Source organism: Lagenorhynchus albirostris, chromosome 2 (assembly GCF_949774975.1).
Source record: "Lagenorhynchus albirostris chromosome 2, mLagAlb1.1, whole genome shotgun sequence".
NCBI lineage: Eukaryota > Metazoa > Chordata > Mammalia > Artiodactyla > Delphinidae > Lagenorhynchus > Lagenorhynchus albirostris.
In genome coordinates, this window is record NC_083096.1 from 168939215 (window position 1) to 168966173 (window position 26959).

A 26959-nucleotide genomic window follows, 5' to 3' on the forward strand; every position below is an offset into this window, starting at 1 on the left:
CTACCATATGACCCAGCAATCCCACTACTGGGCATATACCCTGAGAAAACCATAATTCAAAAAGAGACATGTACCACAATGTTCATTGCAACTCTATTTACAATAGTCAGGACATGGAAGCAACCTAAATGTCCATTGACAGATGAATGGATAAAGAAGATATGGCACATATATACAATGGAATATTACTCCGCCATAAAAAGAAGCAAAATTGAGTTATTTGTAGTGAGGTGGATGGACTTAGAGACTGTCATGCAGAGTGAAGTAAGTCCAAAAGAGAAAAACAAATACCGTATGGTAACACATAGATATGGAATCTAAAAAAAAATGGTTCTGAAGAACTTACAGGCAAGACAGGAATAAAGATGCAGGCATAGAGAATGGACTTGAGGACACAGGGAGGGGGAAGGGTAGGCTGGGATGAAGTAAGAGAGTGGCATGGACATATATACACTACCAAATGTAAAATAGATAGCTAGTGGGAAGCAGCCACATAGCACAGGGAGATCACCTCAGTGCTCTGTGACCACCTAGAGGGGTGGGATAGGGAGGGTGGGAGGGAGACGCAAGAGGGAGGGGATATGGGGATATATGTATACATATAGCTGATTCACCTTGTTATAAAGCAGAAACTAACACACCATTGTAAAGCAATTATACTCCAACAAAGATGTTAAAAATAAATAAATAAAAAATTTTTTAAAAATATTGAGTTAATGTATCAGCAAACAAAAGCAGTCGTCACCTACTGAGCTCCTTCTATGTGCCTGCCGTTTTAGTGTGAGTTTTACATAAATCTTAATTAATTTCACAATGACCCTATGATGTAGGTGATAACACTACCAAATTTTACAAATTAGGAAATTAAGGCTTTCAGGTATTAAGCTGCTGAAGCTAACAATACTAGTAAATGGTAGAGCTGGATAAATAAATGGTATGTCCATACAATGGGACCCTGCTCAGCAATAAAAAGGAATGAACATGCAACAACTTGGGTGAACCTCAAAATAGTTATGCTGAATGCAAGAAGCCAGACCAAAAGGAATACAGATTATATGATTCCATTTATAAAATACTCTAGAAAATGCACATTCATCTAGAGAGAGAGAAAGCAGACAAGTGTTACCTGGGAAATAGCAAGTGGAAAGGGGCAGGATGGACGGATTGCAAAGGGATGTGACAAGATTTTTAGGGGTGATGGATATGTTCACTATCTTGATTGTGATGATGATTTCAGGTTTCAAAACTTAGCAAACTATAACCTTTAAATATGTACAATTTGCTGTACATCAATCATACCTCAAGCTATCTAAAATAAAGTGAGAGAGAAAGAGAGAAGTACAGGGCCTACATACAAAGCAGTACCTCCCCAACTCTATATTTAATTTAATCTTACGTTCTTAAAGTATTTTTCCTTTTTTCTTTCTGTAGCTGAACAATTTATTATAGAATAAAACAGAATCAGTTTTAAATATAGCTACCAAGTGATTTGTAGTGCTCTTACTCTGACCTCTAAAACCGAGGAAGAAATAACATAAGCCTATAATGATCACCAACAGTGAATCAGTGTTATTGCAAAGTACTATTAACGTTATTGCCATCAAATGATTAGGACAAGCAGTGGGGGGGAAATGTTGAATGAATCCCTGTACAGCAAACATTTCTTGAACACCTGTATGTGCCAGACACTTTTAGGTACACGTGTTGGGAAAAAAATGCATAACACACAGTTTAAGTTAGTACAGAGGTGACACTAATAATTTGAGTATTGCTGATCTAAGGAATGATGTTGCTCCTCTGTAACCAAAGTTAAGTGGAGAGGAAGTCTTAAGAGAGAAAATGAAGAGGTGTGTCTATAAGCTATCGAGGTAACAAACTAGTGACAAAATGATGGATTGAACAGCTAAGAGAACATCCAAGTGCAAAAATACAAAACCATAATGTCCTTCAGCATAATCAGTACAAAGAGTACCCAAGGATTTACCACTTGAAACCTCCCCTAAGAGAGTCATCAGGGTCAGCCCAGTCTTGTAAACAGCTTATCTCTCAAAAAAACAATTTAGAGCCAACTGTCGATAAACCATGGTTAAAGTAAATACTTGATCCTGAATTTGTTTTTTAAAAAGTAACTTGCTATGAATCAGGGAACTATTTAAATAGTAGAAGGCATTTATTGCTTGGATTAATAGTAAATAACAGGGCTCCCCTGGTGGTGCAGTGGTTGAGAGTCTGCCTGCCAATGCAGGGGACATGGGTTCGAGCCCTGGTCTGGGAAGATCCCACGTGCTGCGGAGCAACTGAGCCCGCGAGCCACAATTACTGAGCCTGCGCGTCTAGAGCCTGTGCTCTGCAACAAGCGAGGCCACGATAGTGAGAGGCCCGCGCACTGCAATGAAGAGTGGCCCCCGCTTGCCACAACTAGAGGAAGCCCTCGCACAGAAACGAAGACCCAACACAGCCATAAATAAATAATAAAAAAATTAAAATTGCAACCTCCCTTTAAAAAAAAAAAAGTAACTAACAGACACTAAGTTGTCTACAGCAACATGGGAGGCCTCCCCACACTAACCCCTCAGTCAGATGAGCAAGCCTACAGGGGCAGTGCCCGCTCACTCTGCCAGCACCTCTCAGAATGGGAAGCATGGCCGGAAGAAAGGGGAAGCAAGGGAGTCCTAAAGTGGCAGTGCAGTCAACCCTACAGCATCAGGTGTGAGGAACTGGGTAGTGAGGGAGCCCACAGGTGGGGATGCACCTCACTGAGATAATGAAAAAACAGAAAACGTCAGCTAAGAAATAGAGCATGATAACCATTTGACAGTTTTCTGTCAGGTGATGCCTATGTACCTTTATACATACATGACATACACGCATCATTTTTATCCCTTTGGGAGGCAGTAACTCAATGTGTAAGAGGAGAGCTCTAAAGTCAGAATGCTTAGGTTTGAATTCTTGTTCAGAGCTTAGTTTTATGAGCTCTGCAAACTTGGACGAGTTACATCACCTCTTTGAGACAGTTCTCATCCATAAAACAGTGATAAAAAATAATAAAATAGTATCCACCTCAATGATTTTTGTGAGGATTAGATGAGATAACATATGTATTGATACCAAGTGTATCAAGGTAAGAATTCAATAAATGTTCACCATTATTGTTTTTATGTCTGAAAATGACCACTGTATTCCTAAACACGATGCAATTTACTGTGTAAGTCCGTATTAAATCCTTTTCGTACCATGTTTTGAGTATTTATTGTTGTTTGGTTTTTTGTTTTTATTACTTCATCTCTGATTTGGGGTTATCCATAACTACCTGCTGCCCCATTTTATTCCTGATTAATCAGGAGGAAATGGTAAGCTCAGTTAAGTATCCTGGATCAAAACCGGTTGTAAGCTGGGATCCACCTAGTGATCAAAATATAACTTCGTTTTGAAAGTCTCTTGCCTAGCACTTTTGCATGACTGTCCTTTAGGGGATAAATGTCAAAAAAAAAAATTTAACGTTTGAAAAAAATTGAGATCCTGATAACTGATCTGCTATCCTGAGAACACTAAACCAGCAAACAAATAAAACTCATGGTACCTACCTCCTTCTGTGCACCTTTAATTTCTGAACATTCTTCTAGTCTTTTTAAAACATTCTGGGTAATCAAGAGTGCATCTGAGAAGATTTTTTCATTTTCTAGAAGAAAATTCAGCTGGTAATGCTTCCCCTCATACTCTGAATGTAAAACAAAACAAAATTTAAAAAATCAGTGATTGATTACTTGAAATAATTTTTAAAAGTTTAAGCTGTCTGAGAACCTTTAGGTCATGTACTGCATTTGTAAACAAAACAGCTAATGTATCAGTTATGAGTAATAGCAAACAGCATCTCTAATAGCTTCCTCCTTTGTGCCATCATCATCCTAGTTAAAATAACGGGTAAGAATCAAAGATGGTACATGGTTATTTCAATACTGCTTTTCTGCTCTGTGGTTCATCTTCAGGCTTGCAACACTCAAAACCACAGACACTTTTAAAAGAAGAATACCCTAGTACAAGTATTGCATTGGATTTTGGTTTCCAATCTAACAGTGATCTTTGATAAATTTATCAATGAAACAAACAAACAAACAAAAAAATCATAAAGATCACTGAATCTAGTAACTGACACAGAAGGACAGATTACAAAACAACTATTAAATGAATATTACCTGATTCTGGGCTTGCTTCCTTTGCCTCACTAAAGGTTTGTACAACAGAAGAAGGGGAAAAATCTTCAGCTGTCAGAGGAGTCTCCACTGGGGTGTCTGCATTCCCCTGAATCCCCTGGGCAGCGGAAGGATCCACACTCATCTCTTGCACAACCGTCTGGATCACTTCCCCTACCTCGGCTTTCACAGGGCCCCCTGGAGGGGTGGAAACATCCAGGGAAGAATGAAGCTCTCCAGCACCCTCGGAGGAAAGGATTTCTACTTCAGGCTTCTCCAACTCCTTCCTGGATGACTCTGAGGATGGTGTGGAGACATCCCTCACCACCTGACCCTGAACAGAGCAGTTTACAAGGCTAGCTAGAAGATTTTTACAACTAACAGCCACATCAAACATCTGTAGGCTGTCGGCTAAGGAGATGATTTTGGAGAAGTTGTGTTTGCCCACAGGTAGTTTGCCAGTGTACATCATTTCTAACAAGAGGGCAAACTCCTCAGGGCTCACGACAGATGCATCGATGGAGATGGTGTCTGTGTTGTCCAGCAGGGTTTTGAACAGGAGGCTGGCAGCAGCCAGGACAAGTTTGTGGGCCCTGAAGTAAATGGTACCAATGGAAATGGTGCAGTCACAGAACTGCTGCTCCTTGCACAGCATGTAGAGCTGCTGCAGCAGCTGCCGGCTATAGTTGGGAAGCTCCATCGTATCAGCTCTGTCTGAGGACTTCCTTTCCTCTCTTCTTCCAGAATCACTTTGTGAGGATCAGCACTAGATCCTGGAAAAACCCCAAAAATGCCATGTTAATACTTCATAAGCACACAGGGAAATGCCCTGAATGAAATATGAAAATGAACAGGCAATTCACTGGTTCATTCAGCAAATGCTGCTGAACAGGAAGGGGTACTGTGCCAGGTATACTGAATTAATCATGATAATAACTGGCATGGGTTTAACTGCATGAACAGGACTATGCTTAGTGTGTCATCTGGATGATCTCATTTGATCCTCACAAAAACTCACTGGAAAAGTACTGTATCCTCCCCATTTTATACATAAGACTGAAGCTCAAAGAGACTGAGAGAACCAGCTTAAGGAAAAACAGCCATTAAGTGGCATACCCATGTCTCACTGATTTCAAAGCTGTAAGTAACTATATTGCTAAATGCATTCTGCTCTCAAGTTCTCAGCCAAATGAAGGAGACATATATATATATAAACAGATTTATAATACAATGTCCTCATATTACTTGACCTATCTGCAGCCCTGAATACAGGTCGTCATTCCCTCCCCTTTAAAATGCATTTTTCACTTGATCCTGCGCTCTCTGGTTCCTTTGCTGGGTTCCCTGCATCACTTTGGCCTCTAAAGTTTGCTGTGCTCCAGGACTGTCATCTCACTTCTTCTCTCTCATCTGATTCCATACCTTTGAAATAGCTAAATGTTGAGAGCTTTTAGATTTATTTCCAGCTCAGCTCTTTCCTCTGAACTGCAGATGCACACTTCCAACTACCTATTGAACATCTCTAATTGGAGGCCTGTTAGGTTTCTTAAACTTAAATCCAAACTCCCCTGCCATCTTCCCCACTTCACAGCAATTCTGTCCCTTCTAGTTGTTCAGACCAAAAACCTAGAAATCATCCTTAACTCCTGTTTTTTCTCATATCCCTTACCCAATCCTTTATAAATCCTGTTGGCTCTACCTTCAAAATATATCCAAAATCCAATCACTTATTACTACCTCCACTGGTTCTACTCTGGTCAGCCCAAGCCACCATCACCTTTTATTTGGATATTGCAACAATGTCCTAACTGGTCCCCCATGCCTCCACCCCTTCCTAGCCCTACCCCTACCCTACTCTATCTTCAACCCAGTAGTCAGAGAGATCTTTTTAGAACATAGCCATATATGTCACTTTGCACAAAAGCCTCCATGGTTCCTGGTCTCAGAGTAAAAGCCAAAAGCCAAAATTCTTACTCTGGCTGTCCTTAGCTCTAAAACCTCATCTTCTGCCTCGCTCCCCCTCACCCATTCTGCTGTAAGCACCACGCCTTCCTTGCTGATTGTGGAACACCCTAAGCATATTCACCCGTAGGTTTCTTCACATGTGTGCATGGCCCACTCTCTCACTCCCATCAGGACTCTGCTCAATGGCCACATGATCAACGAGGTCTTCCCTGACCATGTTCTTTATTTTATTTATTTTTTAATGATTTAGAACATTTAATCAAATCTGACCATGTTCTTTAAATAGCAACCTCCTCTCCAACCACAGAACATTCCATCCCTCTTACTCTATTTTTTATCATAGCCTACTGACACATATTTTTACTTACTTATCATGTACCCCCCTTCACTAGAATATAAACTCCATTAGGGAAGGAACTTTTTTTTTTCATCATCTGCTGCATCCCAGTGCTTAAAATTCTGCCTAACACAAACACTGTTGGTTAGTTGGTGGAATGAATAAATGAATGGCAGGAAATGTAATGATAGAGATTTGTACTTAGAAGCCCAGTTTGGGGAATAGGGATATCCAAGAGTTACAGTAAGGTTTTTGTGGAGGAGCTAACAGCTAACCTGCCTTAATAAGTGAGCAGGCACTGATGAGGTGAAAAGAGTGGGAGAAAAAGGCACTCCAAGCAGGGAAGCCTGCGTGAGGCACACAAATAAGAAAACATCACATGGCAGGAAGGAGGTTTAGGAGGGGATTATAAGGAGTTCAGTGATACTGAACATATAGAAAGGGACAGGGAGTGTCAGGAGATGAATCTGGAGAGGCAGGCAGAGGTTCTGGCCACAGAAAGATACATGGGCCATGCTTAGGAGCTTGGATTTATCCTAAAGACAATGAGGAGTCAATGAAGGGTTTGAAGGGCTTTAAGCAGGAAAGTCACATGGTCTTTGACATTTGTCAAAATAACATTGGTTGCCTTTGTTACCTTTCCACTCCACCACTATTCCTTATTTTCCCACATTTGAAACTGACAAATAAAAATAAAAATAAAAATGAAAATATTTCCAAGTTCTGGTTTCCAGGTTTCTGGTCTGGCATGGAAGGAGCTTAAAAGTCACCATTCTAACTTGGCAGGTAAAAAGGCAAACAGACAGAAAAATCAACAACTCTTCTTAGCTCTGTCAGAGAAGTGAGGTCACAGGGCAAAACTACTGCTCCCAAAATTGGAGAGACTGGCAGAGAATCACAACTTCTCAGAGCAGAAACCCACCAAGAGAAATCCATGGGAAGCAGTGCCAGAATAGGAAAACTAAACCTAAGTTAACGAACTGATGGAGGCACAGGGTGGACAAGTCTGAGAGTTAAAAACTCCAGAGGGACAGAGTCATAATTTTGTGAGTTTTAACTCCAGGAGCTCTACTGGGTACTCAAGTGAATACTGGGGGAAAATTCCCTTCTGCTTCTGGCAGGAGGAAGGAGAAAGTAACCATTTTAAAATACGACAGAGGATTCTGTTCTTCTCAACAAGGCCTAGTATCAGAAGAAACTATTTTACCAGAGTCTAACCTAACTGGAGGAAAGGAAATACCCAACGTCAGCCCACTCTAGCCATCCTGTACCACTTAAGGAGGTGGGGAGGGGGAGACTGAAAAGTATTAGTGAAGTTCACAGTCCAGGGGCACAGACTTACCAAAAGACTGAGACCTAATGATAGGTCTATAAAACACACTTCCTCCCTTCACATCTTACCACCCCATCACTATAGTTATACTTATCACAGTTCCTTTTACCCAGTACTTTATGTCTCCCTTTCAAGAAAAAACTACCAGGCATACTAAAAGGCAAAAAACACACTTCAAAGAGACTGAACAAGCATCAGAACCACAGTCAGATATGTCAGGAATTATCAGACAAGGAATTAAAAAAAAATGATTAATAAGGGATTTAAAGGAAAAAGTAGACAACATGCAAAAACAGATGGCAATGTAAGCAGAGAGATGGAAATTCTAAGAAAGAATGAAAAAGAAAAGCTAGAGGTTAAAAATACTGTAACAGAAATAAAGAATGCCTTTGATGCACTTACTAGTAGACTAGATGTGGTTGAGTAAAGAATCTCTGACCTTGAGGATATAACAATAAGAAACTTCCAAAACTGAAAAGCAAAGTGAAAAAGGTCTGAAAAAAACAGAACCAATATCCAAGAACTGTGAGACAACCACAAGAGGTAAAACATATGTGCAATGGGAATATCTGAAGGAGAAGAGAAAAAGAAACAGAAGCAATATTTGAAGCAATAATGACTAAGAATTTCCCCAAATTAATGTTAGACACCAAACCACAGATCTAAGAAGCTCAGAACCCCAAGCAGGATAAATGCTCTTAATAACTATACTTAAGCACATCATATTCAAACTATAGAAAAATCAAAGTTTAAAAAACAAATCTCGAAAAAAGCCAGAGGAAAAAGGACCTTTCCTTCAGAGAAGCAGATAGGAATTACATCTAATTTCTCCTCAAACAACCATGCAGGCAAGAGAAGAGTGGAGTGAAATATTTAAAATGTTGAGAGAAGAAAACAAACTACCAACCTAGAATTCTACCCTGAAATTTTTTCCTTTAACAGTGAATGTAAAATACTTTCTCAGACCAGCAAGGTTGAGGGACTTGCCTGCCAGTAGACCTGCCTTCCAAGTAATGTTAAAGAAGTTATTCAGAGAGAAGGAAATGATAAAGTACAGAAATATGGATCTACATAAACTAATGAATAGCACTGAAGAATGAATAGGTGAAGGTAAAACAAAAATTGACATAGATAGCAGTTTTATTTTTTATTCTTAACTGACATAGATAGCAGTTTTATTTTTTATTCTTAACTGACATAGATAGCAGTCTGTTCAAAATAATGACAGCAACAATGTATTTGATTATGCATGCTTATGTTTATACAGGTAACCCTTGAACAACACAGGTTTGAGCTGTGAAGATCCACTTACTAAATTTTTTTTTTCAACACTAAATACTACAGTACCACGTAATCTGCACGCGGATTTTTTCAACACTAAATACTACAGTACCACGTAATCTGCAGTTGGTTGAATCCACAGATACAGAGGGCTCACTACAAAGTTATATGCAGATTTTTGCCTGTGCCAGAGGTCAGTGTCCCTAACCCCTGCATTGTCCAAGGGTCAATTCTATATGCTTATGTATAAATGAAATGAATGACAGCAATAATACAAGGGAGAGAAGGGAAGGATTAAGATTATGTTATTATTATTATAAGGTACTTATAATACATGTGAAGTGGTACAGTGTCATTTGAAAGTGGATTTAGATTAGTTGTAAATCTATTGCAAACTATAGGACACCACTAAAATAAGTTTTAAAAAGAAGTATAACTGATATGGTAAAAAGAAGTGAAAATGGAATCACGTCAAATGCTCAATTAAAACTACAAAAGAATGAAAAAGTATGTTAGACAAAAGTAGGAACAAAGAACAAGGGCAACATACAGACAACATTAACAAATATGGTAGATCAATGCTCTAAATATACTAATTAAAAGACAGATTGTCAGAGTGGATCAAAAAACAAGACCCACTCTGATGCTGTCTACAAGAAACTCTCTTAAAGATGCATATAGATTAAAAATAAATGCATGGAGAATGATATACCATGTTAACAGTAATCAAAAGAAAGCAGGGGAGCTATATTAATTTCAGACAGAGCAAACTTCAAGTAAGGAAAGATATTAGGGATAAAGGGGAGTTACTTAATGAAAAAGGGGTCAATACTCTAACAAGACATAATAATCCTTATTGTGTAGGCAACTAACAAAAGAGCATCAAAACATGTAAGGTAAGCTGAAAGAAATACAAAAAGAAATAGGTGCATCACTATTATAGTTGGAGAATTTAAACACCTCTCTATCAGAAATGGATAGAGCCTGAAGGCAGAAAATCAGTAAGGACATCGGTGAAGTTAATGGCTCCATCAATCAATTGACTATAGACTACTTCATCTACAGCATATTACATATTCTTCTTAATATCACATGGAACATTCAACAAGATAGCCCACATTCTGGGCCATAATTTACCTTTCACAAATTGAAAGAATAGAAACCATACACTCTGTTCTCAGACCACGATGGAATTAAACTAGAAATCAATGACAAAAAGACAGCTGGAAAAATCTCCAAATACTTGGAGATTAAACAACACACTTCTAAATAACACATAAGAAGAAATCTTAAGAGAAATTCAAAAATATTCTAAACTAAATGAAAATGTAAATACAACTTATCAAAATTTATAGGATGGAGCAAAAGCAGTGCTTAGAGGGAAACTTATAGCACTGAATGCATACATTAGAAAAGAAGAAAGATCTAAAACCAATAATTTAAGCCTCCACTTTGGGATACTAAAACAAGAAGAACAAAGTAAATCCAAAGTAAGCAGGAGAAAAAGAAAATAGTGGACAAATAAATGAAACTGAGAAAAGGAAATCAAGAGGAAAAAAAAACAAACCTAAAAGCTGGCTCTTTGAAAAGATCAATAAAACAATAAGCCTCTACCAGGCTAACTAAGAAAAAAGAGAGAACACAGATTCCTAATATCAGAAATGAAAGAGGGGACATCAGTACAGATCCCATGCACAATAAAAGGATAAAAAAGGAATAATATAATAATATGCCCACAAATTTGATAACTTTAATGAAATGGATCAATTACTTGAAAGACACAATCTGCCAAGACTCACGCAAGGAGAACTAGACATCTGAATAGGCCTAATCTATCAAAGATACTGAGTCAATAATTAATAATTTTCCAACACTTGAAGCAGCAGGCCCAGATAGGTTCACTGGTAAATTCTGCGAAACAGTTTAGGAAGAAATTATATCAAATATCCACAATCTCTTCCAGAAAATAGAAACAGAGGGAATACTTCCTAACTCATTCTATGAGCCTAGCATTACACTAACAGCAAAACCAGACAAAGACATTATAAGAAAAACAAAGACCAAAATCTTCAACAAAATATTAGGAAATCAAATTCAACAATAATAAAAATAATTTAACACCATGACCAAGTGGGATTTATCCCAGGTATTCAAGGCTGGTTCAACCTTTGAAAATCAGTAAATGTAATCCATTATAACAACAGGCTAAAAAAGAAAAATCGCATGTTCATATCAATAGATGCAGAAAAAGCATTTGAAAAAATCCTCAAAACTCATGATAAAAACTCTCAGCTAACTAGGAATAGAGGGGAACCTCCTCAACCTGATAAAGAACAGCTACAAAAACCAACAGCTAACATTAGAGTCGAAGCTTTCTGCCTAAGATCAGGAACAAGGCAGGGATGTCTCATTTCACCACTGCTTTTCAATATCATTCTGGAATTCCCAGCTAAAAGGTATACAGACTGGGAAGGAAGGTGCAAAACAGTCTTTGTTCACAGATGATATGACTGTGATGAGGTATGTAGAAAATCCAAAAGAACTGACAAAAAATTTAATAATAATAATAACAAGCAATAGCAGCAAGGCTGCAGGATACAAGGTAAATATAAAAAACTTAATCACTCTCCTGTCTATCAGCAATGAACATGTCAAATTTGAAATGAAAACATTACCATTTAATTGGCAACCCCAAAAAAGAAATTAAAAATGTGAAGATACTTGAGGATAAGTCTAACAAAATACATACAAGATGTATATGAGAAAAACTACAAAACTCTAATGAAAGATATCAAAGAAAAAATAAGTAAATGGAGGGATATTCCATGTTCATGGATAGGAAGACTCTGTAGTGTCAAAATTTCAGTTCTCCCCAAATTGATCTATAAGTTCAACACAATCCTAATCAAAATCCCAGCAAGTTATTTTGTGGATACTGACAAACTGATTCTAAAGTTTATATGGAGAGGCAAAAGATCCAGAATAGCCAACTCAATATCAGGGTAGAGGAACGAAGTAGGAAGACTGACACTACTCAATACTCAACTTCAATACTTACCTACAAAGCTACAGTAACTAAAACCGTGTGGTACTGGTGAAAGAATAGATAAATAGACCCACAAAAGTACAGTCAACTGATCTTTGATAATGGAGCAAAGACAGTATTTTCAACAAATGGTGCTGGAACAACTGAACATCCACATGTAGAAAAATGAATCTAGATGCAGACCTCATAGCCTTCACAAATTTAGCCCAAATTGGATCACAGACTTAAATGTAAAAACACAACACTATAAAACCTCTAGAAAATACAAAGAAGAAAACCTAGGTGACCTTGGATATAGCAATGACTTTTTAGATACACCTCCAAAGGCATGATCCCTGAAAGAAATAATGGATAAGCTGGACTTCATTAAACTTAAAGAACTTCTGCTCTATGAATGATAATGTCAAGAGACTGAGAAGACAAGTCATAGACTGGGAGAAAATATTTGCAAGAGACATATCTGTTAAATGACTATTATCTAAAACATACAAGGAATTCTTGAAACTCAACAATAAGAAAACAACCTGATTAAAAAATGGACCAAAGACCTTAACAGACATCCCACCAAGGAAGAGATGCAGATAGCAAGTAAGCATACAAAAAGATGTTCAACGTCATATGTCATATGGGAATTACAAATAAAACCTATTAGAAATGACAAAACCCAAATCACTAACAACACCAAATGCAGGTGAGGATGTATAGCAACAGGAACTGCTATTCATTGCTGGTGAGAATGCAAAATGGTACAGCACTTTGTAAGACAGATTAGGAGTTTATTATAAAACTAAGCATATCCTTATCATATGATCCTGCAATTGCACTCCTTGATATTTACCTAAAAAAACTGAAAACTTACGTCCACACAAAAACCTGCAGGCAGATGTTTACAGCAGCTCTATTCGTAATTGCCAAAATGTCTTTCACCAGATAAATGGATAAACAAACTGTGGTACATCCAGACAATAGAATATTATTTAGTGCAAAAAGAAATGAGCTATCAAGCAATGGGAAGACATGGAGGACACTTAAGTGCATATTAGTAAGTGAAAGAATCCAATATAAAAAGTCTCTATATTATATGAATACAACCATATGACATTCTGGAAAAGGCAAAACGATGGAGATAGTCAAAAGATCAGTGGTTGCCAGTGGTTGGGAGTAAGGAGGGATGAATAGGTTTAACACGGAGGATCTTTAGGGCAGTGAAATTATTGTGTATAAAACTACAATGGTGAATTCATGTATCATATACATGTCAAGTTCCAGAGAATGTATGAAACCAAAAGTGTACCTTAATGAAAACTATGGACTTTGGGTGACAATTACGTATCCATGTAGGTTCGCTGATTGTAACAAATGTATCACTGTGTTGTGGGACAGTGGGTGAGGTTGTGTGGGGACAGGATTATATGGGAACTCTGCACTTTACTCTCAATTTTGCAGTGAACCTAAAACTGCTCTAAAGAATAAAGTTCATCTATTAAGAAATTTTTCCTTTTAGGAATGTAAATTTTCAGTACTAATCACCCCAAACCCTATCTATACTATCGTATAGATTGTAGAACATTCATGAATTCATATAATTTTTTTAAAGCTTACTCAAAGAGTAGCTTTGAGAACATCTAACCTTACTGTTTCACTACAGCTTGTTTTAATATCTGTGTTATAAAAATGCATACTTTTTAAAGATAAACTGTGGCCTAGGAGCTAACTGACTTGTTGCTGAAATAGTAGTAGCAACAGGAGCAGGATTGGAATATCTCCCAGTTCTTGTGGAAAACAGAAAAAAAAGTTCTGTAAGATTTAAAACAGACAAAAGTAGGAGCTATCTTTAGGAAAAAAGGAGGTAAGTCTGAAAATTTGTAAATTAACTTATTTTAATATCTGAGAAAAAAATCAGAACAAGAATTCAATTTGCAAATAACACAAAACGACTAAACAGGCACTGATGTGGTTTTTCTAAAGAACAAATGATATCAGGAGAATATGATTTTCTTCCTAAGACAAGACATAGGCTCTATGGATTACAGTAAATCAAAAGACTTACCTGGACATAAATCTTTTCAAACAATCCTATTAATAAGGAACACATTATTGGGATTATATTTTTAGGACAAACTAAAACTTACTTAAAATGTTGCTTTGGGGTCATTTCTGGTCAGTCTTTCATCAGATTAAAAAATACGAAGAGCCACCAATGATCCAGAGGGAGGTACTTTGAGCATTAACTACAGGATTGTGGTCAGAGCTATTTCACATTTTTGTTGACAACTAAATTAGATAAGAAAATAATAGAATAACTGTAACAGAATAAGCAACTGAGCAAGGTTAAAAAAAACTGAACAAAATTATGTGGTTTACCAATATATAGATACTAAAAACATGGTTATAAACTTGAGCAATAAAAGGAGAATGGGGATAGTTAAGGCAGAATAAATTCAAAGGTTACTTAATGAATGTAAGCTGGTAAAGTTGAAAGTTGAAATTTTACTGAGATTAATAGGAATACTAATTAAAGGAAAGACTTTTAGCAAAATGGCACACTGAGCTGATGTAAATGGACCTTTTCCTCCCACTTCACACACAGAAACACTGGATAAAATGTAACAAAAATGCTTTAAAAATATATATTCAAGCTAGGGCTTCCCTGGTGGCACAGTGGTTAAGAAGAATCCGCCTGCCAATGCGAGGGACATGGGTTCGAGCCCTGGTCTGAGAAGATCCCACATGCTGCGGAGCAACTAAGCCCATGCGCCACAACTACTAAGCCTGTGCTCTAGAGCCCGCGAGCCACAACTACTGAAGCCCACACGCCTAGAGCCCGTGCTCTGCAATGAGAGAAGCCACTGCAATGAGAAGCCTGAGCACCACAACGAAGAGTCACTCGCCACAACTAGAGAAAGCCCGCAGGCAGCAACAAAGACCTAACGCAGCCAAAAATAAATAAAATAAATTAAAAAAAAAATATATATATAGTCAAGCAAAAAAAAAAAAAAAGGAAATTCCCAGGTACCTGAAATGGAAGTGACATCAAAATCAAAGCTGAAACAGTAAAGTGGGAGTTGAGACCATGATGGCCCAAAGGGGTTTCAAACTCTAATACAGGCCCTAGGCTTGGAGGAGAAAGCATTAATGCTCACATGGAGACTGGAAATATAGCTTCAGGCAGGTAGAAGGTGGGGGAGTTGGAACTGAGACCCTTGCACAAAGCACAGAGCCTCAAACAACTATCCCTCCTTTATATGCAGTCTGAAAAATCTCTGCTCACTGGCTCAGGGAAACAGAATAAAAGTTGCTAATTATCTGGGCCTTGAGTAGAAGAAATGGCACCCACAAGAAATCTAAAATGTAGGCCTATGACATACAGAGGTGAAGGATCCAAATTTATATATTATATCGTATAAGAATCTTGGGCTGAGAAATTAACATAAAAATTGGTCTTTGACATGCAAGAGAAAAAAAACAGAGTACTTTCAAAACCCAAGGCACAGAGACTCTCACAGGAAAAAAGAAAAACATAGAGAGAAATGAGCTCACTATTACAAACCATATGAGGAAGACCTGAATGTGAAAGGTAAATTTATAAAAGTTAACAGTAGAAAATGTCAGAGGGTATCTTTGAAGCAGGTGTTGGGAAACTTCTTAAACATTGCCCCAAAAGCTTAAAAAAAGAAAAGATGAATATGATTATACTGATATTAAAGGTTTCTGTCAAAGAACTCTATAGTCTATAGATATGATTAATAGACAATGGACAAATGGTAGAACCAGGAGATATTTATACAGTTTAAAGACAACAAGGAGTTAATATCTAGAATACAGAAGAAATTCCTGGAAACCTTAGGGAAAAAAAATCCAATGGGGAGAAAAATGGGCAAATGACGTAACATGGCAATTCAGAAAAGGAGAAGTTCACTTAACTGGCTAACAAGTAAGAGTAGTTGTTACAATAGCAGTAAAAGCAGCTAACATTTATTATATATTCAGGAAGTGCTTATTATATTCAGGAATATGCTTTACATATATTAATTCATTTCATTCTCTTAACAACCTGATGATGCAGATGCTGTTATTATTCCCTTTTACTGATAGGGAGACTAAGGCCCAGAGAGGTTAAGTAATTTCTCTAAGGTCTTACAGTAACATGTGGTAGAACATAAATTTGAATCTAGAGTAAAACTGGTGGTATATAAATTCATATAGCTATTCTGGAAAAACACTCTGGTAATATTTAGTGAAATTTTCTGTGCATATATGCCTTGTGGCCCAAGAATCATATTTCTGAGTACATTTCCCAGAAAAGTTCTCACATAGGTTCATAAGGACACATGGCCAGAAAGATCACTGGGCCATTGTTTTCTGTAGCAGGGAAATGAGAGGTCATTTAGATGTCAGTCACAAAAAGAATTTAAGTAAATATGCAAAATGTATCCTATGGAATATAGTGCATTAGAAAGAAGCAACAACTGACTATTCAGACAGAAACAGATCTTAAATACCCAATTGAATGAAACAATAACAACCAGAATGAGATCTAGAGCATAATTCCATTTATGTAAGTTAAAAACACAAAAACAAAACAATGAATAACAGTAAGGTAAAGTTACATTGTAGCAAAAGACATTTTATCAAATACATTAGAGTAAGTGCTATAAAGGGGAGGGAAATAGGAGTAGGGGTAGGAGGTGAAGGAGGAAAAAAAATCAAACGAGAAGGGCCTTGCCAAGATAGATGCTAGAGTGTCTCAGATGAGGAGGATTCCTGTGCCACCCCCAAAAGGCAAACAGTAAGAACAAAAAGTCACATGAGGAAATGAATCACCACAACGGAAAGACATTAGATGCAAGAAAGAGTACAAATAGCATCTCCAAGAATTGAAAACCCTAAAAATTATAGAATACTATGAAAAAATGCTACAAATTAATTGTTTCATTTTAATAAACAGGCAAAATGAAGGGAAGCCATAATGGAAGAAAAAGATAATATGAAAAAAGAATAGGCAGATGTGAAAAAGAACCAAAAGAACTTCTAGGAATAAAAGTTAAGTCACTGAAATTCATCTATCAATGAATTAAACAGATTAGATACAACTAAAGAGAAAATGAGTAATTAGGAAAAGAAGTCTGAGAAAATTACTCAGAAGGTAGCAGAGAGGTAAAAAACAAAACAAAACAAAAAAAACCCAAAAACAGACATATGAAAGAGAGGTTAAAGGATATGGAAAACAGAATATGAAGGTTTCACATGCATCTGAATAGGTGTTCCGGATAGAGATAATGAAGAACATGTGGCAGAAGCAATTTGAAGATATAATATCTGAGAATGTTCTAGGACTAAAGTCAGACATGAGTCTTCAGAATAAAAACTTTGAAGTATCAACAACACTGAGAAAAAGAAATTGTAAGCAAACCAAAAGAAAAGATTATTACTTAATCAAAGAAGACGGTTTGACTGGTACAGACTTCTCATTAATAACAATAGATATAAGAAAATGGAGTAACAGTTTTCAAATATTAAGGAAAATAACAATCAACCATGTATCTATATACAAGTTGAAACAAAATCACCTTCAAACAAAGATAAGAGGCTCAGAGACTGTCACTGAAAGACTTACTACAAGAAGCAAACTGAACCAGAAAGAAAGGATAGAATGTAAGAAAAAATAGCAAGTAGCAAGCAAAGAAACTGCTAAACGTATCCACTAGAAAAGTTAAAATCAGAAAAACTGATAATACCAAATGTTGATGAGGATGCAGAATGACTAGAACTTGCATACATTACTGCGGAAAGTGCAAAATGGTACAACTACTTTGAAGAACTGTGTGGAGGTTTCTTATAATAAAAGATTAACCATTGATACAAGCAACAACATGGATAAACCCTAAAACAGTATGTTAGGTCAAAGAAGCTGGGCACAAAAGAGTACATATGTATGACTAAATCTACAGGAAAGAGACATACAGAAAAAACTAATCTACAGTGATAGCGACCAGATACTGTAGTGGTTGTGGAGGTTGTGGGGTGGTGTGGGGGAAGGGAATTAAACAGGAGGAGACACAAGGAAACCTTCTCGGGGAATGGAAATGTTCTGTACCTTATTTTGGATGGTGGTTGAAGAGTAGATATTTGTCAAAACTCTTCAAATAGAATTCATTGAACTGTATGTTAATTATATCTTAATAAAAAAGAAATTAAGAAATGTGTTTTAAAATGCACTGGCTATTTTAAAATGGATATGGGAAGGGGAGGTTAAAAACAAAGTAGAATAATGACAACCATAGTAGCTACCACTTATTTAATGCTTACTATGTGCCAGGGACTGTTCTAAATGCTTTGCATCTATTAACTCATTTAATCTTTTCAACAACCCTGTGAAGTAGGTACTCTTATCATCCCCATTTTACATATAAGAAAATGTGGCACAGAGAGGTTATACAACTTACCTAAGGTCACACAACTAGTGTGTGGCAGACCTGGGCTCCAAACTCAGGCAGTCTGGCTCTGAGGTCTATATTCTTAAAAATCCACTGCCTCTCTGAAATTAAAAATCAACAAGAACATGGAAGATGAGAGAAGGAGCACTAGAGTTAGGATGTTCTAAGAGTCAAGGGGATGACAAAAATAATGATTAACTTTAGCTTTTAGCCTAAGTAAAGTATGTATTTTAACAGGTAAGGATACAAGGGAACAAACTGAACAAATATTTGCAAACAAGAAGTACAAAAGGGAATTAAGAAAATGTGATTAATACAATAGCAAGTGGAAAAGGGGAAAAAGAAAGGCAAAGAAGGTAAAGGCAAAGGTAAATAGAAAAAAACTTAAGACAGTAGAAATAAATAAGTCCAAATGTATTAGTAATCACAATAAAGAAGCAGATTAAACGTTCCTGTTAAATGGCAGAGATTCTTTGATTGGATTCTTAAAAAACAGCCATATGCTACTTATAAGAGAATTAATGTGTAGGTGTGTTTACACTTAAAACAGTGCCCAGCACGTAGTAAATACTATATGTGTTAGCTGTATTATTATTACCAAGAAAGACTGAATTTTCCTCATTAAATAGTTTTGAAACTAGCCATCTGACATGACAGCTAAAGTACCTACCTGTAAATAAACAGTTAAACTATATAATCTTTGTAGACCACTTTCAGGTACAGAATACTGTTATTAAATAAATCTAATATATAATCATGAGGGATACATTAGTGACTTGGGGGCTACTGAAATGTACTATAGAGGCTAAACTACACTTTGTTGATCACACAACTAAAATGTAAATGCCTCTAACATATATTTTACTATTTCCCCCTAACTCCCTTTGCAAGGAAGTTAAATGGAGGGGAGAGAATATAGCGCTAAATATAATGGCACGAAAGCATGCTTTTCAGAGCTAAGAAACTATAGTGGAACACAGCATGTTGGAATCTTTAAGTCCTGTAGATTCCTGTATAGAGGCAACCTAAACTATGTTATTAAGCACTTAACTGAAATCACTAGGCTTGGGAAAATTGTCAAAGGTCCCAAGGGAAGAACATTTAAGCAACAAAAGAGCACCAGAAGGATGCATGTTCCTCAAAGCAACAATATTAAAGCCTCAAGAAAAGACTATACTGATATAGAATAAAGATACTTAGAAAAAACTTAATTGGCTGAACCTAGTGCTGCATAATGACCCAAAACACAAATGGGAATTCAACACAAAGTGGAAACTAGGCCAGCTTTCTAAAAGAAGCACAAAGATTTTATTTATTTAAATTTTTATTTTGTCTACTTCCAAAAAGAATCTGAAAGTTTGAGGATTCTTTAAGCTACAAACAAACAACAGTTACACACAGGGGGGAAAAAAACCCCAAAAAACCAGGAAAAGCACAAGTGAGAACTTAAGTCAGAGCTGGTAAGAAATATGGAATCCCTTTGATGAACAAGAAGGAAAGTAACACTAAAGACTTACAGTCTCTTATATACATCAGTTAATTAAATAAAGTAGATGTTCTGAAATCCACAACTGCTGGCAATGTCCTCAGCAAGACACTCAAATAAAAGACTTTGCTGCCACTGATGAAGGGTGAGAGACTCTTTTCTGGGCCTCAGGAACTGGACCTGCCATTCCCCAATTTACTGTACTTATTTCCCCATAAGTCTTCAGCCAGCAATACACATATGTCAACTAACAACTATTTATGGGTCAATTGCCTACCAATTACTCAGCCCACTGCTAGGTGCTGTGTGGGAGCCAAGTGAAATATAAAACAAGGTCCTTGTTCACAGAGAGCCTGTAATAAAGTTGATTCAACTTATTTCAACTGGAATGACTGAAAACAGAAGTCTTAAAAGGACTCAAGAGACAAGAAGAGGGAAAGGAAGAAGAGAGAAAGGAAAAAACAGATTGATCCCAGTGAGTGGAAAGGAAAAGGGTAGGACTGGAGTTGGTAAATGCAAGTTAGGTACAATTTCAACAGGTAAGGGTGAAGAGGGAGAGTGCTCTGGAATCATGTATGTGCACAGGCAGTTAGCACTGGACCCATTGGAAAGGCATTGGAAAGCCCTCCAGTAAGTTGTTGCCATCATTATTATGGACACTGGGCTGGCTAGGGTGGGTCTCCAAAAATACCCACTTAAGAGGAAATGTGGAACACTAGGCTGCCTAGGTTAGGGAGGCCAGAAAATGAGCAGAGGAACTTAACCTGCTTTGAGGGAGGAGCTTCTGAAATACAGCACAATTAAAGCAGAGCTATTCCAGTGACAGATGGCATGGTCTAATACGGAAAAGTGACTAGCAATGGGAAGGAAGAACAAGCAACCTATATATATTGTCTAATAATAAATATAGCTCCGTAGGAGCAGAAGTTGGACACACATCTGCCTAGATTTCTATAGCCCAATACCCAAGAAAGAAAAGCCATCCTAATACTTGATCAAGGGCCCTCCATTCCAGTTCTCCTAATAATTCTGCACTCTCCTTTGGGCACATCTATCTCATAGTCTGAGACATCTCTCATATGGCCTGGCTCAATGCAACCTTATCTGCTTAAAGTTTGTTTTGTTTTTACTGTTGCTATTGATAATCCCTATCTCCAGAATATAATCTTTAGTTCTGTCTTGATTTCTGGATTCTGCTGGAACCAGAGAGCTGGAAGGGACCTTGGAGAGCCCTATTCATTGCTTTCAGCAAACAGACGTTCATTACTTTATTACTTTATTCTATCACGTACTCTTGTCCAATGACCAAATGACCTTAGTCCAATCCCTCCCCTTTTTAACAGAGGAAACTGAGGTCCTGAGAGGCTGAGTTGCTCTTTGATCCGAGTCAGCTTTAACCCCATGGCTATTTAGTATCTCACAAACAACCAGAATCAGGTGAAATAACAGGCACTCTCAACATAATTAGAGCAAAGATCACACACTCAGAGACAAGAAATGGGGCATCTGCTACACACAAAAAGATGATTTAAAATGTAATGTATCTAAGGAATCAGCTAAGTTAAAAGAGAACCACTAGCAATTATTTCTGAGAATGCAAGGAGGATTGGTGAGGTTAGAAAAGGGTGACCGTAGCTTTTAGCAGGCCCACATTGCTCAAGTTCAAAAGCAGCTGTCATTTGGTTTCTTCTCTTACACTGCCAGCCTGAAAGGCAGCAATATATAGTGTAAGGGATGGAGATTTTTGTATTTGATAGTCCTGGGTTCATGGTAGTACCTTTTTATATGTATTGTCATTGTTGTTTCTAATATTATTATCATCACTATCATCATCATTCCATCCCAAATACTAGTCTACTACTGTTCCAATCTTTGAGATTTGTAGCAATACCTGAACGGCCTGTGTGATTTCCTAAGGTACGTTCTGGTCATTGGGAAATCCAGGTAGCCAGAACAGCTCTGAAGAATATCAGTACTGAAGATTCTAAAAGCAGCTGAATTGGCCTAAGAGTCACCTTTGGGGATTCGGGAGGCTGTCTACCGAGCTCTATGGTACATATCAAGTAGGGATAATACCTTGCTATATTCTGGGATTTACACCTCATCCTTCCATTTACCTTTGTTTTACAGATGAAGACTAAGGCTCAGGGATGTTAAATGGCTTGTTAAGGGCCACAGAACTAACAAGGGGCATAAGTGAGCCCATGTCTCAATTCTCAAGCCATAGTTCTTTTCTCCATAATATGAAGGCCTCACTGGAGTCCAAGACTTAGCTACCACTTCTGCAGATTATTCTCCCTTCCAAGGGCTCAGCAGCCATTAAAGAGTATAGCTGTCAACTCTTGGTTACTTAACGTACACTTACGGTCTCACCCTGAGGGGAACTGTTTAGTGAGTCAACCACATCCACTGACCCATCGGCTCAGGAGACTGTACTTTTTTCAATTACCAATTCATGTCTCGTGAACAGTTAGCCGTAATGGTATCCTGCTCTCTCTTTTCATATTCTATCAAGGATATTATTTATCAAATAATCACAAATAAGAGCTACTAATAAGCACATTTTACATGTTACCCCCTTTAATACTAATAACCCAGCAAGATAGTTAAACCCAATTTATAATTAAGTCCCAATAGTGGAGAGGTTAAGGAACAGGCCCAAGATCACATACACAATCCAGTCTGAGCCTTTCAAAGCTCATGCCCTTCTACCCACTAGAACAGTTTCTCGTACTTTAGTGTGCGTGAAAATCACCTGGGGATCTTGTCAAAGAAAAGATTCTGATCCAGAAGGTGTGCAGTGGGATCTGAATTCTGCATTTCTAATAAGCTCTGGGTTGACTCAGATGTTGATAGTCCAAGGAATCCTGTCTGAATAGCAAAGCACTATACAACATTGCCTGTTCTCAAATCACATTTTTTCACATCTAATTATTATCAAATATGTTTTAAGCAACGCTTCACCTCTAAAAAGTTCCAAGTCATCCTCAAAACCTTCCCTTTTGCACCTGCCCTTGCTCCAGTCAGAACAGCTTTAAGAATAAAACCTACAAAATACGGAGGATTCTAATAACCAGGCCTTAGGTGAATAGCTCTGTGGCCTGGCACCAACCAAAACTCCTTTAGAATGCATTCCAGCAACCCGGACTTCCAGGGCTAGACAAGCTTCCCTGGCTGCTACTAAAGTAAATGGAGGTCAAACTGTTCCTGATCTAGAGTAAACTGGTCACCTGAACCTGGTTAAGCCCTGGCAGGTTCTAGGATGGTACAGCCAATCAATAAATGTACGCTGAACTGGACACAGTGAAGAGATCTGGGCTCATGGCACCATACATGACCTACTGTGACATTTCCATTCTAACTACTATGCTCATCTGTCTTCTCCCACAGAGAACAGGACAACTCTGCTTGTCTTCCATAGCCTTCCATACCCAGATTCCCTAAAAGCCATATCGAACAGCATTTCAAGGCCTATATTCTCTTTTGTGGTATAAAGTCTAAAGATTAAGGCTTAATAGTATGTGCTGCCTTGACAGCTGGTAAAATCAAGAAGGCCTCAAATGTCCTAACCACAAATTCCAGTACCCACTCTGCTCCCGTGGACAAGGTCCCCTAGTCAAACAATCCTCCTTATCAGAGGGGCCAGGCACTGTTCCTGTTTATTCCTGGGTAGTGGGTTTCAGTTCCCTGCCAGCCCCCAAAATTATTCAAACAAGCCAATCACATCCTCTGGCATAAACCAGAAAGCACCCACCTTCTTGATACTGCAAGCCTGCCTCCCACAGCCCCTGGTTGTTAACTCTGCTCCTGAGTACACCCTCTGTGTCCTCCTCTGGGGCTGTGAGTATAAACTGCTTTCAGTCTCATCTGCCAGTGTCCAGTGTTGTGTGCTTAGCCATCCCCACAACCCTAGGGTAGGAATCCCTCCCTCATCAACGAGGTGAAGAGGAGGTGATTAAAACATCGTTTTTTGCCCAATCCACTGATCTCTGCTCTTTTTCCTATCCTTGAATCTCCTGAATGCCTTTGGCAAGGTCATTAACTACTCTATGATGGTAATGATGTCCAGCATTTGTTCTAAGCTCTGTCCATACATTTTCCCACTTAATTCCCCAAACATCCCTATGAGGTAGACACCATTATTATCCCTAATACACAGATGAGGAAACTAATGTCCAACAAGATTATGCAACTTGCCCAAGACCATACAGGTATTAAGTTAGAGCAAAGCTCAAATGCAGATCTACCTGGCTCCCTGTTCTTAATTACTACCTTAGTCTTGAGAGGATTTCGGGGCTCAGTGCTATCATTCCTCAACTCCTCTCACAGACAGAGATGTGCGGCTAGATGCCCTGACAGGATCACCTGCATTTGAGATGCCATGTCTTTTGCTGGTCTCTGCTAAAAGATGGATGGAAATGTGTCTATTGGAACAGGCCAGCTGGCTTGCCAGGAAGAGACTGGCAAGAGACTTCCCTCAACGGCTTGAACTTAATTTACCAAAGGTCTAGTTTGGTTATCAACCTCATAGATACAAACACCCTATCCTGTAAAAGTCTCAAAATTAATCAGACTTGGGGCGTTTGGATAGTACTGTCTAAACTAATTGTTTAAGAGAAGAAATATAAATCAGAAAGTCAATTTATTAGTTCATTTATTAGTGAAATGTGCCTACTCTCTGCAGTCATCTGTGAAAAAATTCCAGCAGCAAGGTCAAGTATGATCAGAAAGCCTTTTAGGAATCACAGAAGAGACTACATCTCTCAACATTCAGTGGTGGCCTGGTGCATCTGTCTTTGACACTGTACAGTGCTGATGGGAGTGTACACTGGTAAAAATCATTCAGGGAAGTAATCTAGTAAGTAATCTGCTCATGTAGAGCTATAAAAAATGTCCTTGGAGAGGGACATGAGAATTTGGGGGGATTGAGGAGGATATACTTTACGTGCCCCGTTTGAATGTTTTACCAGGATGTGTTTTACAGAATGTATCTGTAATATATATCAGTTGTATAATTACAAATTAAAAAAAGAATGAGAATCCTATGATATTAGAAGTAAAAAATTGTTAATGTTTATTCCTTTAGACCCACTTCTAAGTATCTATCTATAAAGAGATAATAGTTAGAGATATAATAAAATATTTATGCACACTGTATTCAGAGCAATAGATTTAATGGTAAAAAACTGGAAACTTAGATGTATAATATGAGATTTTTAAAGTAAACATGGTATACGGACATATTATAGAATATCATGTAGCCATTAAAAATCAGGCTCTCTATATGGTACCTACAGCACAAATAACCAAAGGAAAAAAAAAATAAGTTGGACTTCATCAAATTTAAAAACTTCTGTGTATCAAGGGACACTATCATGAAAGTAAAAAGACAATCCACAAAATGGATACAAATATTCACAAATCATATATCTGATAAGGGTCTGGTATCCAGAATATGTAAAACACAGTGTATCAGAATATAAGGTATTCAGAACTCTTACAACTCAACAATAAAAGGACAAATATGCCCATTTTAAAATGGGCAAAGGATCTGCACAGATATCTCTCCAAAGAAGATATAAAAAATGGCAAATAAGCACATGAAAAATGCTCAACATCAGTAGTCACTGGGGAAATGCAGATCAAAACCACAATGAGATATCACTCCACACCTACTAGGATGCTATAATAAAACAAACAAACAAACAAAAAATACAAGCATTGCTGAGGATGTGGAGAAACTGGAAATCCTATACGTCACTGGTGGGAATGTAAAATGGTAGCCCCACTGTGAAAAATAGTTTGTCAGTTCCTCAAAAAGTTCAATACAGACCCAGCAATTCCCCTCCTAGGTATATACCCAAGAGAAATGAAAACATATGTCTACACAAAAACTTGTACACTAATGTTCACTGCAGCATTATACATAACAGCCAAAAAGTGGAAACAACTCAAGCAGCCATCAACTGATAAATGGACAAGTAAAATTGTGTTTATCCATACAATGGAATATTATTCAGTCATAAAAAGGAATGGAATAATGATAGTGCTACAAACACGGGTATACCTTGAAAACATGCTAAGTTGAAGCCAGACACAAAAGGCCACATAGGGTATGATCCCCTTTATATAAAATGTCTAGAATAGGCAAATCCATAGAGACAGAAAGCTTAGTGATTGCTAGAGGTTGGGAGGAGGACTGGCGAGTGAATGCTAATGAGTATGGGGTATTTTTTTGGAGTGATGCAAATGATCTAGAATTAGAAAGTGGTGATAGTTACACAGACTTTGAATTGTACACTTTAAAACAGTAAATTGTATAGTATGTGAATTATATCTAAATAAAAAATTTTTAATTAGGCTCTTGAAGATTTTTAATAATGTGGTGAAATGCTCTCAACATACTAAAAGAAAAAAAACACAGGATGCAACTGTATATATAATTCCAACTTGGTTTAAAAATATATGTACATGCATATATACATTTGCATTGAAAAAGACAGAAAATATATTAAAATGCTAATAGTGGTTATCCCTAAGTAGTATCACTATGGGGGACTTATTTTCTTCTTCATATATTTCAAATTTTTTCTACAGTAAACATGCATTATTTTTATGACCTGCAAATTAAAAAACCCAGGTAGGTTTGTCTGGCTTCAAAGCTAGTGTCATTTCCAACATACTATACACTCATAAGACATTTATTTAGCTCCTACCAAGCAAAGTTAAATAAGATATAATCTCTGCCCACAAGGAATTTACATAACTCTAGGGTGGGGTCTGAACCCAAGTCCATGGACTGGGAAGGGGAAGAGGCATCTATAATGCTCTTTAAATTACTGGACACACAGTGTTATTCAACTGCACACTTTCTGGGAGACAGG

The 26959-nt window shown here is 37.5% G+C and overlaps 1 protein-coding gene across 1 annotated transcript in view; it reads right to left on the reverse strand.

Annotated features, from left to right (window-relative positions):
* Positions 1–26959, reverse strand: part of ZBTB40 (zinc finger and BTB domain containing 40) — a 94971-nt gene that overhangs the window by 54738 nt on the left and 13274 nt on the right. Inside the window, exons 2-5 of the mRNA XM_060141164.1 lie at positions 18599–18690; positions 14285–14426; positions 4194–4963; positions 3585–3718 (exon numbers count right to left, since the gene is read on the reverse strand). Of these exons, the coding sequence (XP_059997147.1) occupies positions 3585–3718; positions 4194–4890 (831 nt within the window). The 5' untranslated portion in view covers positions 4891–4963; positions 14285–14426; positions 18599–18690. The remainder of the gene's footprint in view (positions 1–3584; positions 3719–4193; positions 4964–14284; positions 14427–18598; positions 18691–26959) is intronic.